Raw genomic sequence first — 18,843 nt, forward strand, 5'->3', positions numbered from 1 at the left:
GAAGGTAAGAATGGTGGGGCGGGGAGAGTGGATATTGGAGGCAAGACTCCTAGTGAGAAGATAGGATGTATGAATTCTGAAGGAAGAAAGGGGCCGAGTTGAAGAAACTTTCATGTCATTGCAGCTACAGCAGGCCCAAGTGGCTTGAGAGAAGGCAGAGCCAGATCATGGAGGCCCGTAGATCATGCTAAAATGTTGGTTTGAATTTATTCTGAAGGTAAAGGAAATGCAAGGAAGGGTGGTAAGCAGGGGAACAAACGAACTAGATATGTGCCTGTTTACACAATCCTTCAATAGACTGCATCAGTTCCTCAAACTTCCATGTGCGTGCTGTTCATCAGGGGTCTCCGTGGGTCTGCAAGGTGGAGGGGGGCTGCTGAGGCTATCATGCTGCAGGTGGTGCCAGTGCTATATTTGGTGGGTAGTAAGGTTCAATGTGATGGGTAATTTTAGAAGCAGAAAGATACTGTTTCTGCCTATCAGAGACTTCAATTACAATAAAGTGAGTGATATATGAGACAATTAACACTACCTGGAGACTGTTCAAAGGGAAAGGAACTGGAGGAGCAAGGTGATTGAGGAGTTTTTACATCTGAAGGGCTGGGGTCTGAAACAGTTTACATGATGGGGTGGCAATGCCAGGGGAGTATGGGAATATACGTACAGTCAAAAGAATGTGGTCCTTTTATGGAACTTAAAGGAATTAGGTCTATCTTTAAAAATAGATCAAGGCTGGAGCTCAGCAGTAGAGTGCTTGCCTAGCATGTGCAAGGCACTGGGTTTGATCCCCAGCACACATAAAAATAAATAAAATAAAGGTATTTTGTCCAATTACAAATATGCCTGTTATCCCAGCAGCTCTGGAGGCTGAGGCAGGAGGATCACAAGTTTGAGGCCAGCATCAGCAATTTAGTGAGACCCTGGTATTAAAAAATAAAAAGGACTGGGTATGTAGCTCAGTGGTAGGGCGCCCCTGGACTCAATTGTCAGTGCAAAAAAGGGTTTGTTGTAATAGGCTTAGAAGAAGCCATGGGGACAAGTCCATGCAAACAGATGGCACAAGCATGATTATCATTATCAAACAGGAAAACAGGCGGCTGTTGCCAAAGTCAGCTGCTCCTCTTGGGTCCCATGACCAACACTAGGTATGTTCATACATTACCTGTACCAGAGCCCTTTGAAGTGCTCAGTTGTGAGGAAAACCTGTAGTTACCTCAATTGACATCACCCTCTTATATTCTCGGGTCCAAATGCTTACCTTGTGATCTAAAAGGAACCCTCTAATTTTCCTCAGTCATTATACTCACTTCTGTCAAATATTTGAGGCTTTTGCTTCCCCACAACAAGCTAGGGAACCTGAGAACATCTGAACATGCAGCAGAGTGTGCTCTGCTTCCCTGGAGTGGGCTGGCTGTCCCTCCTCTACCTGTGGGAGGCGCGAGGGTTTGGCCCCCAGCACCCTTCTTTCCTGGTTAGCTGAACACAGCCATTCAAGATAGGATCCCTGAAGCTAAGGTGGCATTTGTTTGGGGCAGTACTGAATCAAACCCAGGGCCTGGCGCCTGCTAGGCAAGCACTTCTGCTGGGCTACTTCCCAGCCTTGGTGCTAGTTTTTGTTCCCAAGCAACATCTGTTGTTTTTTAGCACTGGCCATTTGGGAAGGCAGGGCTCAAAACTGCCACGCTGAGTCAGGCACAGTGGTGCTGCTGTGATCCCAGGAGTCAGGAGGCAGAGGCATTAGACGGCAAGTTCCAGGCCAGCCTCAGTAATTTAGGAGTCCCTGTCACAAAATACTTGGTGAGTTGGGGGGAGGCTAGAGATGTAGCTCATGAGCACCCCCAGCTTCAGTCCCCAGTACTGCAAAAAAATAAAAACAAAGCTGCCACGCTTTCATTCCCAGATCCTCCTGTCCTCCCCAACCATCAAATGAACTTGGTCACATTTTGCTACAGCAGGCTTCGGAAGATGTGGGTCAGAGGCCTGTCACATGACTAGTCTGCACTTGGCCCTAGCTGTACTATGAGTTCCTTCAAGTTGCTTCTAGTTCTGTCCAAACCATCCTGTTTCTCTACAGGGAATTTTCTCCCACTATCTCTGCCTCTATGCTCTGCTTTTCTCCTCCACCAATTCCTGAACTAATATATAAGCAATGAGCTTTGACCCCATGAAAAACTCTTGCTCAACCTTCTAAGAGTACCCTTGCCCATTGTTTCTGTTCATGTGAGGTAACAATCCCTCTGGATGAATAGCCTTGCTTTATTTTTTCTTTTCTTTCTCTTCTTTTTTTTTTTTAAACCTGATTCAATAATTTGAACTTTCCATTCAGGAGGAATTTAAAGCATTTTCTGTTAATAGGACATTCTGGATCTGAATTTCTTCAAACACCAATGTTTACTGAGTACCTGGTACACTCAAGGCCCCGTGCTGTGCACTGAGTGTGTTCAATAAATATTTACTGTCTTAATTTGATTTCCCTGAAACCCAAACTGAACTTTCTCACTGTTGTGAGAACAGAGACAAATTCCAGTGAGATGCTTTGAGTCTCAGCTAAAAGCTGTCAAATGATAATGCAGGCTTTATTTTGATTGACTTTAAATCATCTTAATTAAAATGTCATCACCTAATAAACTGGACACCCAGGGGGGTTGGAGACTCTTCTTCATTTTTTGTGCCAGATGTTCTGCCAAATTTCCATGGAAGAGTTGAGCTTAGAGTTACTCAGTAACCACAGGAGGAGCTTGGCTCTGGTTTCTTGACAAGGGCTTACTCTGGGATCCAAAGAAAATAATACATCGGCCCAGAATATGAGGCAACTGGCAAGGACCAGCTAAATGACCTACTCACAGGAGTTGCACTGAGGCAGGTGGCAGACTAGGAAGGAGATCTCACTGACCTTGAAAGAAACTCTGGACATGAGGGTGACCAAGTGATCATTCTTTTTTCTTCATGGCTCCTCAAACTAACCCCCAACAGCAGAGCCCAGGGAGACTGTGCTCCTTCCAACCTGGTTTCCACTCGTAACAGAGAAAAATAGTCCCACATCTCTGTTAACTTTGTGATTTGGGGCAAGTAATAAACCTAGCAAACAGCAGTTTCTCATCTGTAAGCTGGGCATAGTAATATCTTCCTGGTAGAGCTCATGAGAGAGCTTTAGAAGGCAATGTATGTGAGGCATTTAGCATAGATACTGATATGTGCTTTAAAATAGCACCTGTCAGCCAAGCATGGTGGCACATACTTGTATTCAAAGCTACTTGGGAGGCTGAAGCAGGGGGATAGCAAGTTTGAGGCCAGCATCAACAACATAGCAAGACCCTATTGCAAAAAAAAGGGGGGGGGGCGTGGATGTAGCTAGCTCAGCAACTGAGGGCCCCTGGGTTCAATCCCCAGTGCTACAATAAAAATAAAATAGCACCTATCATTGTAATATCATGGCTAAATACTCAAAGAGTTTGACCTAAACTAATATCTAACAAAGTAATGGTTAAATCATAGACAATGGTTAAATACCATACCGTCAATAGAGATTGTTTTGCCGGAAGGGCACCTGAAATCTTCTTTTCCTCCTGCAGACACTGAGCTGGGTTCCCCTATTCTTCCTGTCACCAGTCAGGGGCTCAGCCTGCAGGTCCTCCCTGTGCTGCTATTGCCTTCACCCTGCCCTGGGCTGCCTCTCCGCATGGCACCCACAGTCTTGATGTCCAGCAAGTCAAGACCTTTCAGCACAGGTGACACATGGACATGTTCAAAACAGGAAACTAAATTCAAAGGTCCATACTGATGAGTCCTACCCTGCCCCTTCCTGCCCACCTCACCCTGTCACCTTCCCCTTTGTTACAACAGGAGCACCACTGTGAACACGGCCTGGCTGCTTTCCCACTGCTTTATTCCAGAGATGCTCCCGTGGCAGTAGATAGCTCCCTCATTCTTTCTGACGATGGTGTGGTTTTCCATTGTGGTGCTTGGTTTATTTAGAAGTTAGTTCCCTAAACATTTCCTTGTAAATAAATAGTTGTCATTAGTTATTATAAAAAATAATCCCTTGTAGATGGAAGTTATTTCCAATCTTTTGCTATGTTGAAGCAGGTCACAATTGGTGACCTTGTTTACACCCAGGCGAGTGTGTCTGTAGCATGAATTTCCTGCAGTGAAATTCCAGCTCAAAGGACAAGTGCATTCGTAATTTTGATATTTCCAAATTTCCCTTTGAAGATTTATAGCAGTTTGTACTCCAACAGTAATGGAAGGAAAGTCCTATTTTGTCACAGTCTGACAACAGTGTGTTGTCATTTAATTCTAATGGCTTTGTGAGAACCCTTTTTGAGGAAACAAATTACAAGGAAGGGAAGGAAAGCTGCTTAAAAAGTTGTAAAGCCTGGCATGGTGGTACATACCTGTAATCCCAGCAGCTCAGCTCAGAAGGCTGAGGCAGGAGGACCTCAAGTTCAAGTCAGCCTCAGCAACTCGGTCAGACCATGTCTCTAAATAAAGTACAAAAAATGGCTGGGGATGTGGCTCAGTGGTTGAGTGCCCCTGAGTTCAACCCCCCGTAACAACAACAAAATCTTGCAAAACGTCATTGAGGGTGCTTAAATTAGCAGGTGAAAATATGATGAAAAACAGAATAAATTCTTGAAGTTATTTAGCCAGGAGCAATGGTGCACATCTGTAATCCCAACTACCCAGGGGGCTGAGGCAGGAGAGTCACAAGTTCCAGGCCAACCAGGCAACTTGGTGAAACCTTGTCTCACAATACTCAGACAAAATAACAAGGGCTGGGGATGTAGCTCAGTGGTAGAGTGCCCAGGTGCCAGCCCCAGTGTGTAAAACCGAAAAAGGAGGAGGAGGAAGAGAAACAGAAAACTAAATCTTCTTATCCACCTGCAGACACTGAACTGGGTTCCCCTATTCAGAGATTATCTTCATTTATAGTTAGTGACCTCCTGTTGGAAACTATTAAAATTTTCAGCTGCCCCACACTCTATCTCCCAATCCCCCAATACCATTTTGCTAAGTGCTCCCAACCAGCTCCTTACTCTTCAGAGAAACTCTTGGCTGCACCTGAAGCTCCTGTGTTGGTGTCTCCCTCCCATGGCTTCAGGGCTGAGTGTGGAACAGGCCCATCTGGGCCACGGGTGTAGCCAATGTGTGTCCTGGCTCTGGCCAGAGACCTGCAGCTCGTTCCGCTTTCCCTCTCTATTCAGACAGTATCCAACCCCCCAAGCCACGAGAGAGGGGATATTGTACTGAACAGGCAGAGGTCTAGAAGTTTCTGACATCCAACTTGGTAGTTAGTTCACCTATTCTTACTCCCTGAACTAAATAACCAGCCAAAAAAATAAATAAAGTAAAAAAAAAAAAAATCCCTACAAGGTTCTCCTGAATCAGGTATTTCCTAGCCAAGTTTGTATTCATAAACATGTTTTTTTCCTCTTCTATAAAGAAGGAGAGGAGTGTGAGGGACTGTGGACAAGAAAGGTGGTTCTTATCTTCCCTAGGCTGACTGGACTTCAGCTTCTCTATTGATTAAACACCAGGGCCTATGCTTGCTTAACCCAGGGAACTGGTCATCAGTCTTTGACCTCAGTCCTCCCCTCCTATCCAGCTCCCCCCCGCCACCCTGGCCTCTGGAACCTGAGTCAGATTTAGAGGAAAGAACCAGTTTTCAGAGGGATTGCCTCAGACCACACCATCTCCACTAGCCCGCCCTGGGGGATCAGTGGTCATGGGGTCCGTTGGGACAGGAACTGCAGCTGCTGGGGAAAGGTAAGAGGGGCGCGCTTGCCCTTTGCACGCTCTCACTGGCTTTCCACCTGCCACACCTCGAGAAGACCAGGCCTGGCTTGTACTTAGGGACCTGTTAAGAGATGTCATTGCAGGAGCACCGCAGCCCTCCCGGGGTAAGGCACTTCCCTAAGCCACACCCGGATCAGCCCAAGACACCAGGAGGTGCCTTCCTTTGTGCAAAGATGCCTTGCAGATTGCAGAACTGGACGCTGGAGGGGACTGTCCAGGCTGCCTGCGTGTGAACGGGAGCAGACTGAGGCCTGGAGGACCTCCTGGCTCCCTCCCTGCTCCTCCTTCCACTCCGTTCCCAGTGCCCAAGGTCTCACTGACCTTTGACTCAATGGCTGAAGTCCTGTCCCTTTTCACAGCGAGACACCCCCACCCCCATGCCACGCGCAGTCCCTTCTTGATCTGGGTTGTCACGGGAGGCTAGAAGTGAAGCGGTGACTCAGTTCATCATGTTTTTTCTTTATGCTTAGCACAGCTCCAAGGCCCCTCCAGCTTCCATTTGTATTTCCAAATATGCTGAAGGACAACATGGGAAGTGGAGGGCAATGGAGTCGGGAGATGGATGGCAGATTCCCCACCTGCCTTCCTCCACCTCTCTCCCACGGTGCACCTCTTTCTTCAGAGCTGCAGGGTTGGCCTCCAACCACGCAAAAAGAGATGTCCCTCAGCCCCTCTCGACTCCTAGCCCCCTGCTTGCCCAGCAGACCACCTCAGTGGGGTTCTCTGTATTGCTGCCTTTTTCCACCAGGGGGAGGTGAGGAGCCTCAGTCCCCAGATACAGAGTCCCTTCTATAGACCCAGGGACCCCAAACCACCCTAAGGAAGTCCTAGCTCCGTCTTATCTATAGAAATATTACAGAGATGTGATCGCTTGGTCTGTTTTATTGGGTGTCCCAATTCTCTCTCTCTCTCTCTCTCTCTCTCTCTCTCTCTCTCTTTACAATTCTACTGCTTCATTTTCTAAAAACCGAGATTAGCTTCATTTATATCTAGTGATCTCCTGTTGAAAACTATTAAAATTTTCAAGCAAAGAAGAAAAAAAAAGATGAAGGCCTGATCCCAACCATTCGGGAGGCTCAGGCAGGAGGGACCACCAAGTCTAAGGCCAACCTGGGCAACCTGGTGAGACCCTGTCTCAGAACAAAATTTGAAAAAAAGAGCTGGGCTGTAGGTGAGTGGGAGAGCGCTTGCCAGGATGCACAAGGCCCAGGGTTCAGACTGCTGCACGGGAAGAACAAACAGGAGGTTGAGGGTCTGAGTTAAGGCAGGGGCAGCGGTTGGTGAGAGGAAAGGGAAGCAGAATTCATCAACTCTGGGGTCTAACTAAAGAAGGAGGATGAGAGCGAGGCATCCGCGGCGACTCAGGGGTCCCATTCCCTGACCTGAGCTGAGGAAGGGAAACAAGGTGTGCCGTGAGAAAGACGCGCTGGCGGGCCCTACTTCACAGGAACCTGCAGGACTTCCAGGTGGGCCTGTGTCCCAAGCAGTGGGCCTGGGCTCAGTGGGAGGGCGGAGCCTGGGTTCCACTCAGTCTTTCTCACCCCTTCTGTTCTAAATCCTAAACACCCTCCATGATCCAGGAAATCCCGCTGCATCTGGGAGGGCTTCCCGCAGCAGCCTGGCCAAGTGGCCCCTCACTTCCCCAAGCGCCCGCCCTGCGCCCAGCAAGGGCCTCAGCTGATTCTCATGAAGGTCAAACAGCAGGACCACGTCCAGGCAGGGGCCATCCGCTTGTGAGGAGTCTGGGCTTGTGCTCAGCTGGAGGCCTGGCCCTCCTCCTGGCCACCCGAGGGGCCGCCCTCCTCAGCTTTCCTGGGCAGACCCCTGGTGGCCAGTGGCGTGGGGCTGCCCGGCCTACTTAACTCAGCCTTCTGTCCCTCTCAGGAAAGCGTGTCTTCTCTGCTTGCTGCTCATTGGCCTCTGGGGCTGTGTGGCCTGCCATGGGAATCCTGTGGAGGACATCTGCACAGCCAAGCCCCGGGACATTCCCGTGAATCCCATGTGCATTTACCGCTCCCCAGAGAAAAAAGCGCCTGAGGATGAGGGCTTGGAGCAGAAGATCCCCGAGGCCACCAACCGGCGGGTCTGGGAGCTGTCCAAGGCCAATTCCCGCTTTGCCACCACCTTCTATCAGCACCTGGCAGACTCCAAGAATGACAACGACAACATTTTCCTGTCGCCCCTGAGTATCTCCACAGCTTTCGCTATGACCAAGCTGGGGGCTTGTAACGACACCCTCAAGCAGCTCATGGAGGTACAACGGGAGCTCTCTTCAGCTTCTTTGCTGGGAGCATCTTTTGGTTTACCAACACATAGGGACCTCGTTTCAGATTATTTCCTTTGAATCACTACTTCATGTGTCATGACTTTTTTTTTTTTGGTACTGCAGATGGAACCCAGGGCACATGCTACACAGGTGCTCTCTACCACTAAGCTGAATCTCCAGTCTGCTAATTTTTTATTTTTGAGACAGGGCCTCACTGAGTAGTTGCCCAGGGTGGTCTTAAATTTGCCATCCTCCTGCTTCAGCCTCCTGAGTCACTGAGAATTACTACCTGGATGACCGTATTATAGAGTTTCCTCTTTTAGGGTGTTTTTTTTTTTTAAGGTTGGCTCCTAAATATGCTCATCCAATCGTACTCCCTTTAAAAAAAAAGTTAGTTGTTAATGTACCTTTACTTTATTTATTTGTATGTGTATGTAGTGCTGAGAATCAAACCCAATGCTTCACACTAGGCAAGCACACTACCACTGAGCTACAACCCCAGCCCTCTTTAGGGTGTAGCCCTGTGTTTCTTAAAACTTCTCTTTTTAGTCATTCTTTCATTATATATTTATTCACTCATTTGATCATAGTTATGTGTTTATTCAGCACTATCTGTGTGCCAGACAACGTACCTGGAGGTGTAGACTCTCAGTTCCTGTCTTGGTATGGGAGCGGAGCTCGGGCAATGTGCTCTGTGGGTGAAGACTCGAGGATTACCAGGCACAGTACCACAAGTGTGTAATCCCAGTGACTTGGGAGGCTGAGGCAGGAGGACTACAGCCTCAGCAACTTAGTGAGACCCCAAGAAATTTAGTGTTGGGGCTGGGGATGTAGCTCAGTGGTAAAGTGCCCCTGGGTTCAATCCCCAGTACCAAGAAAAAACAAAAAAAGACCTTGGATTTTACCTTGAGATCTGGTGCCAGGGAAGCCAAGGATGTGAGAGCTATTTTTTGCTCTGGGAAAAACTAATCATTTCAGATCAGTGACTTAGTCCCCATCCTGCTTTTTTGTGGGAGGGAAGTGGGAAAAGATAAGAAATGCCATAAATTAAGTAGCCAATGATACCAGTATAAGAGGTCATAGATGGAACACTAGGTCCTTAATCCCTCCATAGTGCCTGGCTGGCTTTCTTCAGGTTTTCTCTCCTCTCTCTCCCCACCTCCCTCCACCCCTTCTTTCTTTCTATTCTCTTTTTTCTTTTTCTTTTCTCATTTTTTGTCGTAGAGGGGATTGAACCCAGCACCTCACGTGTGCCAAGAAAGCACTGTACATCAGAGCTCCACCTCTAGCCCTTCTAATTTATTTTTTTGTGTGTTACCCCAACACACAAAAGAGACTTATTGAAGAGACTATCCTTTCGCTGTTAGGTACTCTCAATGCTTATTTATTTACTTATTTTTGTTATAGTGGGCACTCTACCACTGAGCTACATCCCCAATCCTTTTTAATTTTAAGATAGGATCTTGCTGCCCAGGCTGACCTTGAACTCACAATCCTCTTGCCACACCCTCCCAAGTAACTGGGATTATAGGCATGGCCACTGCACCTGGGCTAGAAACTTTTTTTTGTACCAGGGATTGAACCCAGGGGGGCTTTACCACGAGCTACATCCCCAGCTCTTTTTATTTTTTTTTTGTTTCAAGGCAGGGTCTTGCTGAGTTGTTGAGAGTCTCACTAGGTTTCTGAGGCTGGCCTAGAACTTGGGATGCTCCTGCCTCAGGCTCCTGAATGGCTGGGAGCACAGGAGAGCCCACCTGGCAGAAACTGTTAGGACCCATGCTACCGCCTTCTCCTCAGTTGCTCTGCATACATTGGTGTTGGTCTCAAAGCACTTCCACATACCACTGTCTCTCGCCCCAGGTGAGAGTTTAAATCTGATCTTTCCTATAAGACCAGAAACAAGGTCTAGGGGGGTGGCTTCAGTTGTAGGACACTTGCCTAGCAATGCACACGGCCCTGGGTTTGATCCCTAGTGCTGGGAAAAGAAACAGAACACCGTTTCCAAACTAGCAGTCCTTCGGGCCCTCCTTTCTACAAGATCTTCCAAGACAAGATGCCATGTATTAGAGAAGTACGGTTGAGCTCTATCTCTCTAGAGAAAAGAGAAACTCTTTTTTTTTTAAATATATATTTTTTTAGTTGTAGTTGGACACAGCACCTTTATTTCACTTATTTATTTTTATGTGGTGCTGAGGATCAAACCCAGGGTCTTGCACGTGCGGGGCGAGCGCTCTACCACTGAGCCACAACCCCAGCCCAAAGCACAATCTTTAAAAAGAAAAAAGTGGGGGCATACTGGAACAAATCAGGTAAACCACAGTCAAAGGATAAAAGCGGCAGGCCTTTGTCACCTGAGGACAGCATGGCTGGGAGGGGAAGAGCAGCCTCACCGTTTCGCCTTAGGATGGTGAAGGTAGGACGGGCCTCTGACAACTCTGTGGTTCTGACTGGCACGGCGACCTTTGAGTCCTTTTCAACTTGGAGACTCTTTTATTATGGGCCCATTTATTCCCTCGCTGGTGGACTCTCTTCCTTTCTCACCCTCACACAACCAGTATCCCAGAGTCCCCAGGAGCTGCTGACCCCGAGGATGCCACGACAGTGTCTGTTACAAGCAGAGACGTGGTCTTGTGTCCATGTCTCCCTGTCCAGCATCATCAAGAGGACCATTCCCATTCCAGTGAGAAAGCATCTCTGTGTTGGTGGGTGCCCTTTAGAGAATGTAGGTGGCACCCAGTCTCCGTCTTTCCCTTTGTCCTTCCTGCCCTTTAGACTTCTTTTATCCATTTATTCATTTTAGAAATATGAGCTGAGCTCGCATGCCATGCCAGGCGCTGAGCTTGGAGTAGCTGACACTGAGGTCCCTGCTGTGCTCACCACCTTGTCACCCAGGCTTCCCTACAAACCCAGCATCTTCTCTTCCTTCTCTAGGTTTTTAAGTTTGACACCATCTCTGAGAAAACATCTGATCAGGTCCACTTCTTCTTTGCCAAACTGAACTGCCGACTCTATCGAAAAGCCAACAAATCTTCCACATTGGTATCAGCTAACCGCCTCTTTGGAGACAAATCTCTGACCTTCAATGAGACCTACCAGGATATCAGTGAGGTGGTCTATGGAGCCAAGCTGCAGCCCTTGGACTTCAAGGTGAGGTGTAGGTGTCCTCTCTAACCTGAGTTTTTCCTCTCCACTCAGAAACTGAGGAGGTAGAAAAACAGGGTCCAAATTAACTCTGCTCTGCAGGCTGAAGACTGGTGGAGGATGGTACAAGTCCATACCCCTGGGATACATATTCCTACTTGATACATCCTCAGAAATCAATGGTACCCATACCTAGGTTGTAGAGGTTGCTCTGAAAAACTTGCATAAATCATGGATTCTTCATTTGCATCACTATGTTCAAACACATACCAAAGGCTGTTCTGGAGATGCTAGTCCTACAAGAGACCTATTTAATGTAAAACAATTACCACGGTCAAATAAAATGGTATATGATGCTCATTTCACATTCTCAAAAATTAATGAAGCACAGAAGCTATTAAGTGTTCTGAGGAGTTCTGCAACAAAGAAATACGCTGGCATTTCTCTAACTGATTTGCCAGCCGGGCATTCCTCCTCCCTGTCCTCTCAGCCTGCCACAAATCCCTGCTTCCCACAGGATGCATGTTTGGAAACTCTGCTTTTGTGGGTTCAGGTTTTCCAAAGTCAGAAAAGATAATATTTTATCTTCTTTTCCCAGACTCTCTTCTTTTTTTCTGTTTCTTTTTTTCTTCCTCTTTCTTTTTGTTCTTTCTTATAGATTAATTAGCTGTATGGAAATTTGGTGGCACTGCATTATATGAATGAGATTTGCTCAGTTTGGGGAAAAGTGATGCTTCTAAACCAAATGGTGGGAGAGCACAGAGAGATGGTGAGCAAAATGAAATGTTTCACGTGACTATGGACAAGCAACTGAACAGCACAGGTTTGTTTCCTGTTCTCCTTAGGAAAATGCAGAGCAGGCCAGAGTGACCATCAACAAATGGGTAGCCAATAAGACTGAAGGCCGGATCACTGACGTCATTCCCAGGGACGCCATCAATGAGCTCACTGTTCTGGTGCTGGTCAACACCATTTACTTCAAGGTACTCAAAATGGACCTGGGGGTCCCCAGGGACTTCCTCTTCCTCTTCTGCTCGCCCTCTTTCACACCGTTGGGCACATGTAGACATTTCCCTTCTGTGAAACAGTCCATGTGTGGTCTGGGCAGACATACATTTGCTGAGAGCATAGAACTTTTAGGACCATGGCAGCTGGGCTGAGGTCCAGGAGGCTCAGTCGTATCCCTAAGCTTGGGGCAGAGTACACACACTCACAAACCCCACGTGTGATACTTTCTGTCATCCTGTTGACTCCACTTGAAATCTGGAACAAAATGACAGCATCTGTTGACAATTCTCAGTGACAAGATTGTCTGGAGTGGTTTGTACAGAGACTCAGCTCCTCTGCCTGAAGCTTCTGAATCTCTATGTGCCAGGCTCACCTCAGATTTAGCAGAGGCCTAGTTATTTGACCATGTAGATGGCCTTGTCTTCCTCGGAGTCAAGAGTTCCAAGGACTTCATAATTGATTCCATTAAGAAGGAGAAGCAAGAGGATAGTGCAAACAAACAGATCCCTGGCTTTCAAGAGGCCCACCAGCAGAAGTTGAGTTGTGGCATACTGTTCATTCTGGGGCGTGCTCCATATGCATTCTCCCCTCCTTCCTCCAGGAGGCCCAAGGGGTTTAGTCTGTCTTTGCTGTTGCCAATCACACTGTCTCTTGGGATCCCCCTCCCCAAGAATAGAGTTGAGGACCTTTCCATAGTGTAGTAGCTCACCCCTAACAGTTTACAGAACAATTTACCATTTGTTTGCCTCCTCTTCTATTTCCCCAAGAGTTCAGTAGTTTTTAAAGATAGTGGGAATCCAAGAAAGAAAACAGAGCTTGGTAGCCCTTTTGATACAACACCAAAAAAGAGAACTTGAGTCACTTATATAGATGAGTTTCAAATCCTGACTCTTCCTAGTGTGTGAATTTGTGAGAGCCACCAGGAATTTCCTCTGGAAATTTTGGCATCTATAAGATGATGATAATGATACACTTACCTCATGGGGTAACAGAGGAGACTGAAAAAATTAATCCATGTAAATTGCATGAAGTAGTATCTGTATGCCCCTACTGTACACAGTAAGCATTTTATAAATATTAGCTGTCACCAGCCGCTAACCTTACCCAGAGAAGCCATCACTCAGAGTTAAATGACTTGTCCCAAGAGGTAAGAGCCAAAAAGTGACAAGGAATGGTGCAGGAAGTCAGTCAGAACCCAGCCCCTGCCTCAGTGCCACCAGGCCAACCCTCGGTTATCTGTCTGGCCTCTCCTTGTCAGGGGCAGAGCCAGAACTTCAGAGGTTAGCCCTGCAGAATGAGGCTGGTGGAAGGCAGAGAGCAAAAGACAACTTGAGGGCTGGGCTGGGGCTCAGGGCGGACCACTTGCCCAGCATGTGTGAGGAACTATGTTCGAATAAAAATATTTTTTTTAAAAAAAGGCAACTTGGATTAAACTCGTGAACTTGAGAGGAAGTTTATAGGTTATTCTTGGTTTTAGCTTTTATTTTTCTGGATTATAAAAGCAATAGTCACTGCTGAAATTTTGAGAAATATAGGAAGTACACAGAACAAAACCCATTTATAATTCCATCACTGCAATACAGTTGTTATTAATCTTTTCATGCCTGCTACTTCAGTATTCTTCCTAATAATTATACTTACATATATTAATGTAATAAGATATTTCTCATTTCAATAATATTCTTCTATGAATGTTTTTGTTCTTGCTTTGTGACCATCTCACCTGGCGCCTTCTTCCAGGGGCTGTGGAAGTCAAAGTTCAGCCCTGAGAACACAAGGAAGGAGCCGTTCTACATGGCTGATGGGAAGACATGCTTAGCATCTATGATGTACCAGGAGGGCAAGTTCCGGTACCGGCGTGTGGCAGAAGGCACCCAGGTGCTTGAGTTGCCTTTCAAAGGAGATGATATCACCATGGTGCTCATCCTGCCCAGGCCTGAGAAGAGCCTGGCCAAGGTGGAGCAGGAACTCACCCCTGAAGTCCTGCAGGAGTGGCTGGATGAGTTGTCAGAGATGATGCTGGTGGCCCACGTGCCCCGCTTCCGCATTGAGGACAACTTCAGTTTGAAGGAGCAGCTGCAAGACATGGGTCTTGTTGATCTGTTCACCCCTGAGAAGTCCAGGCTCCCAGGTTGGTACAGGAGGAAGTTTCCTCCTCTCTGTCCCAAGGTGGTTTGAGCAAGGGAAAGAGTGGAAGAAAGAGCAGAACAAAGCCACGGGTGAGGACACCTAGATTCTGATACCAGCTCTCTGCTAACTGTGGAAAGTCCTTCCTCTTTTGAGGCCTCAGTTTCTTCTATGAAAGGGGAAATTTGCTCTTGTATTGCCACTGGTCCAGTTAGCCCTAGTGCCCTATGAATCTGTATCTTACAGAGGAGATGGAACCATGTGGAGAAGAACTCAAAAAGGAATTAGAAGCCAGGTGAAGAAGCACATGCCTGTAATATCAGTGACTCAGGAGGCTGAGGCGGGAGGATGGCAAGTGTCTGACGGAGGTCAGCCTTGTCAACTTAGTGAGACCCTGTCTCAAAATAAAAAAAATAAAAAGGGCTGGAGAGCTCTGTGGTAAAGTACCCTTAAGTTCAATCCCCAGTTTAAAAAAAAAAAAAAGTTCTATAAGATGGTAGGTCATTGGATTTATCTTTACTGGGCTGACAACTATAAACTAGTTCTGGAGGTCAACCCACCTCTTAAAAATGTGGCTAGATGGAAAAGAAAGCTTTTCCTACAAAGTAGGTGAGGGCCTTTTTTTAAAAACAAAATCCTTCTGAGCATGGGGATGCACAGTATAATCCCAGCTACTCAGGAGACTGAAGCAAGTTTGAGGCCAGCCTTAGCAACATAGGGAGACTTTATTTCAAAATGAAAATTTAAAAAGGGCCTGGGGCTATAAGTCAGTGATGGAGCGCTTGCCTCACATGTGTGAGGCACTGGGTTTGATCCTCAGCACTACATAAAAATAAGATATTGTGTGTCTATCTATAATTAAAAAAATATTTAAAAAATCAAAAAGGCTGGAGATATAGCTCAGTGGTAGAGCCCCCCTGGGTTCAATTCCCAGTAGCAAGGAAACAAACAAAAATCTCACCTTTTCCCACCCACTCCAAAGAGCTGAAGGTTGAGGTTAGATCCACAAGAGCCAGGATGAACTAGCCCAAAGTACTCTATTATTTTTAACACATATTCACTGTGGAGGTATTATTAGGTGAAGGCCCAGGATTTCTATTTTTCAAAAAAATCCCAAAGGACGTCTTAATTCCAACTGAATTCCTGTCTGTGCGTTGAAGTCAACTTCCTCCCATTTCATAGAACCTTCTCTGGACTTCCTCCTAGGTATTGTTGCAGATGGCCGGAATGACCTCTATGTCTCAGATGCATTCCACAAGGCCTTTCTTGAGGTGAGTTCCCTTCCAGTGCGGTTTTCTGAATCTCATGTAACTGGCAGTCTTGCTGCACTAGCCCTTATGGCCTAGATGCTAGGACAACTGGACACAGGAGTGGAGGGGGCAACTTCTAGCACCTCAACCCAAACCTGTAGTCCTCTCCTCTGTGAGGTCTCCTGCATACGACCCTCCTCCGAAACCCTCATGATGGGGCTGTCCCAGCCTCGTCTCCCCACTCCACATAGCAGGTCACACAGGACACAGGGACACAAAATATTTAGGGGAGGGTGACACAGAAAAAGGAACAATCAAAGGCTACTGAGAAGGACTTCAGAGGAGGAGGAGGAGGAGAACCAAGAGGAATTTTAAGAAAACAGAAAGTATCTAGCAAGAAGATTGAAAGTGAATGCAGTTACCTTTTGCTGAGGAATTTGGACAGAACATGTCTAATTGTACCGGTGTGGATCAGTCCTGAAGAGTGTTCTGGAGAATGGGAGCACTAGACTACATCGCAGGAAATGAAAAGTTAGGTGGACAAATAAATGTGTACCCTCTTCTTGAGAGATTAATATGCATACTGCCATGTTGAGATGTGAGAAGTCCCTTACCGAGGAAGACAGTCAAATACTGCTTAACTTACGCTCCCCCAACAGAGGCCTCCATACATAGAACGATAGCTCTGTATCACTTACGGAGCTTCTGGTGCTCAGAGGGTAAACTGTGGACCAACAGTGTTAGTCATCTGGGGCTCTTCACCATTGGAAATTCTGAGATGGGGTTTGAGAATCTGTTTATTTACAAACTCTTAGGGGATTGTGATGTACAATCAGATTTGGGATTTACCAGTGTAGACCATTCTTCATGGAAGCCAGACTGTAAGGCAAAGGAGATGGACCAATGTTAGAGATATTCCCAGGACTGAGGAAGCTGTGAAGAAAGGAGGTTGTCCCAGGCATGGTGGCACATGCCTATAATCCCAGTGGCTTGGGAGGCTGAGGCTGGAGGATTGAGAGTTCAAAGCCAGCCCCAGCAAAAGCGAGGCTCTAAGCAACTCAGTGAGACCCTGTCTCTAAATAAAATACCAAACAGGGCTGGGGATGGGGCTCAGAGGTTGAGTGCCCCTGATTTTAATCCCTGGTGCCAAAAAGGAAAAAAAAAAAAAGGTTGTGGTCAAAGAAAAAGGTGCAGAGTGTGATGCCAGTAAACATGGTTCCAAGGCTCAAGCTCAGTAGGAAAGGTTTAGTTGTGAGGGAAGTGGCTCAAGGGACAGGAGGAAGTCTGCAGACTGAAAGATCCTGAACCTGTTGGTAAAAGCTCTAGTCTGCTATTAAATTTAGTACCAGAACAAGCATGAAAAAGATACTGTGGAGAGACAGAGGGTAAGGAAGGGAGAAGGAAGAAGTGGAAGGAAGACCAGGAGAGGGGAAAACACCATTAACCAGGACCACAAAGCTCAGGGACCTGAAGTTCTCACAGGGACAAAGCTAGTGATATTCTGGGTAGTCAGGCAGCATTTTCTGATGTCCTTCTAGATGTAGCGATTCTGTCTCTCAGCCAAGTTCAAATAGCTTTGTCTCAGTCTGTTACTTCAAGAAAAACCCATCTTATCCAGCCAGAAGACGCTCTTCATAAGCTGAGTCCTGAGTAGCGGTTTGGGGTAGTTACATCTGCAGCTCTGACCTTGGGTCAGACTTTCCTTCGGCAGTTAGTACAAAATAACCTTGTGACACCATGTTCAATGATGCCAGCCGGAATCATTGTGTACATTCAGACTTCTGGCTCAGGGGAACATGAGTGAACTCTTGCAAGGCTTGGATGGATGTACACAAGTGCATTACATTCACTGGGTCAAAGAATGAGTAGAGCCAGGTGCGGTGGTGGCGCACACCTGTAATCCCAGCAGCTTGGGAGGCTGAGTCAGGAGGATCATGAGTTCAAAGCCATCCTCAGTAAAAGTGAGGTGCTAAGCAACTCAGTGAGACCCTGTCTCTAAGTAAAATACAAAATAGGGCTGGGGATGTGGCTCAGTGGTGAGTGCCCCTGGGTTTAATCCCCAGTACCTTAAAAAAAAATAAAAGAATTTGAGTAGAAGTAGGGTTCTGGAGGGAGCTTGCTCTGACCCATTCTTTACCACTGGAAGACAAACAGCCTTTCGAGGAACTGCCCATCTGCGAATGAGGCCCCAGCCTTGGAGAGCCACAGAGCAGCTAATACAGCAGTTGTGTTTCCTGTGTGACTTGCAGGTGAACGAGGAAGGTAGCGAAGCAGCAGCAAGCACTGTCGTCAGCATCGCCGGCCGTTCGCTGAACCCCAATAGGGTGACCTTCAAGGCCAACAGGCCCTTCCTTGTTCTTATAAGGGAAGTTGTTCTGAACACTATTATCTTCATGGGGAGAGTAGCCAACCCTTGCGTTCACTAAAGTATTAGTATTCTTTGAGCCTCTTCCTATTTTGGTTTGTGAATAGAAGTAAAAATAAATACAACTACTCCCATCTCACAGTTGTGAAAGGACTTTGCTACCTGAAATGAAGACAAGGGAAGGAAAAAGAGAGGCTATTGGGGCATTTGGTAAAATGATGCTTTCAACTGTTCTCTCCCCCTTGAACAATCTTAGGTCAAGAAAATGAAAGAGAAGGCACCATGGCTCACGCCTGCAATCCCAGTGACTTGGAAGCTGGGGCAGGAGAACTGCCAAGTCCCAGGCCAGCCTGGGCAACTTAACCAGACCCTGTCTTAAAATAAAATTTAAAAAGGACTAAGATGGGCACATGCCTGTAACCCCAGTAGCTGGGGTGGTTGAGGCAGGAGGATCACGAGTTCAAAGCCAGTCTCAGCAATTTAGCAAGGCCCTAAACAACTTAATGAGACCCTGTCTCAAAAGGGCTGGAGGATGTGGCTCAATGGTTAAGCATCCCTGGGTTCACTCCCTGGTACCAAAAAAAAAAAAGAAAAGAAAGAAAGAAACAAACAAACAGGGCTGGGGATGTGGCTCAAGTGGTAGCGCGCTCGCCTGGCATGCGTGCGGCCCGGGTTCGATCCTCAGCACCACATACAAACAAAGATGTTGTGTCCGCCGAAAACTAAAAAATAAATATAAAAAATAAAAAAAAAATAAAAAAAAAAAGAAACAAACAAACAAAGAAAGAAAGATCGATCCTGAAAAGGTAGGGCTACCTGGAATTCTCAATATTCCCATCACATTAAAAACTTCCAAAAACATAAACAAATTGATCTCTATATACAGAAAA

The 18,843-nt window shown here is 46.7% G+C and overlaps 2 protein-coding genes across 2 annotated transcripts in view; one reads left to right on the forward strand and one right to left on the reverse strand.

The window, feature by feature from the left end:
• The first annotated feature begins 5,485 nt into the window (after window positions 1-5,485).
• Serpinc1 (serpin family C member 1) lies at window positions 5,486-18,092 on the forward strand. The gene is made up of 7 exons (XM_015491796.2): window positions 5,486-5,766; window positions 7,681-8,050; window positions 10,994-11,209; window positions 12,049-12,186; window positions 13,952-14,342; window positions 15,545-15,609; window positions 17,838-18,092. The coding sequence occupies exons 1-7, from the start codon at window positions 5,726-5,728 to the stop codon at window positions 18,012-18,014; spliced, it is 1,398 nt and encodes a 465-aa protein (XP_015347282.1). The 5' UTR covers window positions 5,486-5,725; the 3' UTR covers window positions 18,015-18,092.
• The window catches only part of Zbtb37 (zinc finger and BTB domain containing 37), a 54,701-nt gene continuing 51,065 nt past the window's right edge, over window positions 15,208-18,843 (reverse strand). Inside the window, exon 6 of the transcript XR_007350007.1 lies at window positions 15,208-16,467. The gene's annotated coding sequence lies outside the window, so the exon portion shown is untranslated. The remainder of the gene's footprint in view (window positions 16,468-18,843) is intronic.

This window comes from Marmota marmota, unplaced genomic scaffold, assembly GCF_001458135.2.
Source record: "Marmota marmota marmota unplaced genomic scaffold, marMar, whole genome shotgun sequence".
NCBI classification, from domain to species: domain Eukaryota; kingdom Metazoa; phylum Chordata; class Mammalia; order Rodentia; family Sciuridae; genus Marmota; species Marmota marmota.

Excerpts from the sequence above, each read along its gene's own strand:
- Serpinc1 (XM_015491796.2), top strand. The coding sequence starts at position 5,726 with ATGGGGTCCGTTGGGACAGGAACTGCAGCTGCTGGGGAAAG. Across the intron at positions 8,051-10,993 it reads CCCTCAAGCAGCTCATGGAG|GTTTTTAAGTTTGACACCAT; the intron begins GTACAACGGGAG and ends TTCCTTCTCTAG. Across the intron at positions 14,343-15,544 it reads TGAGAAGTCCAGGCTCCCAG|GTATTGTTGCAGATGGCCGG; the intron begins GTTGGTACAGGA and ends ACTTCCTCCTAG.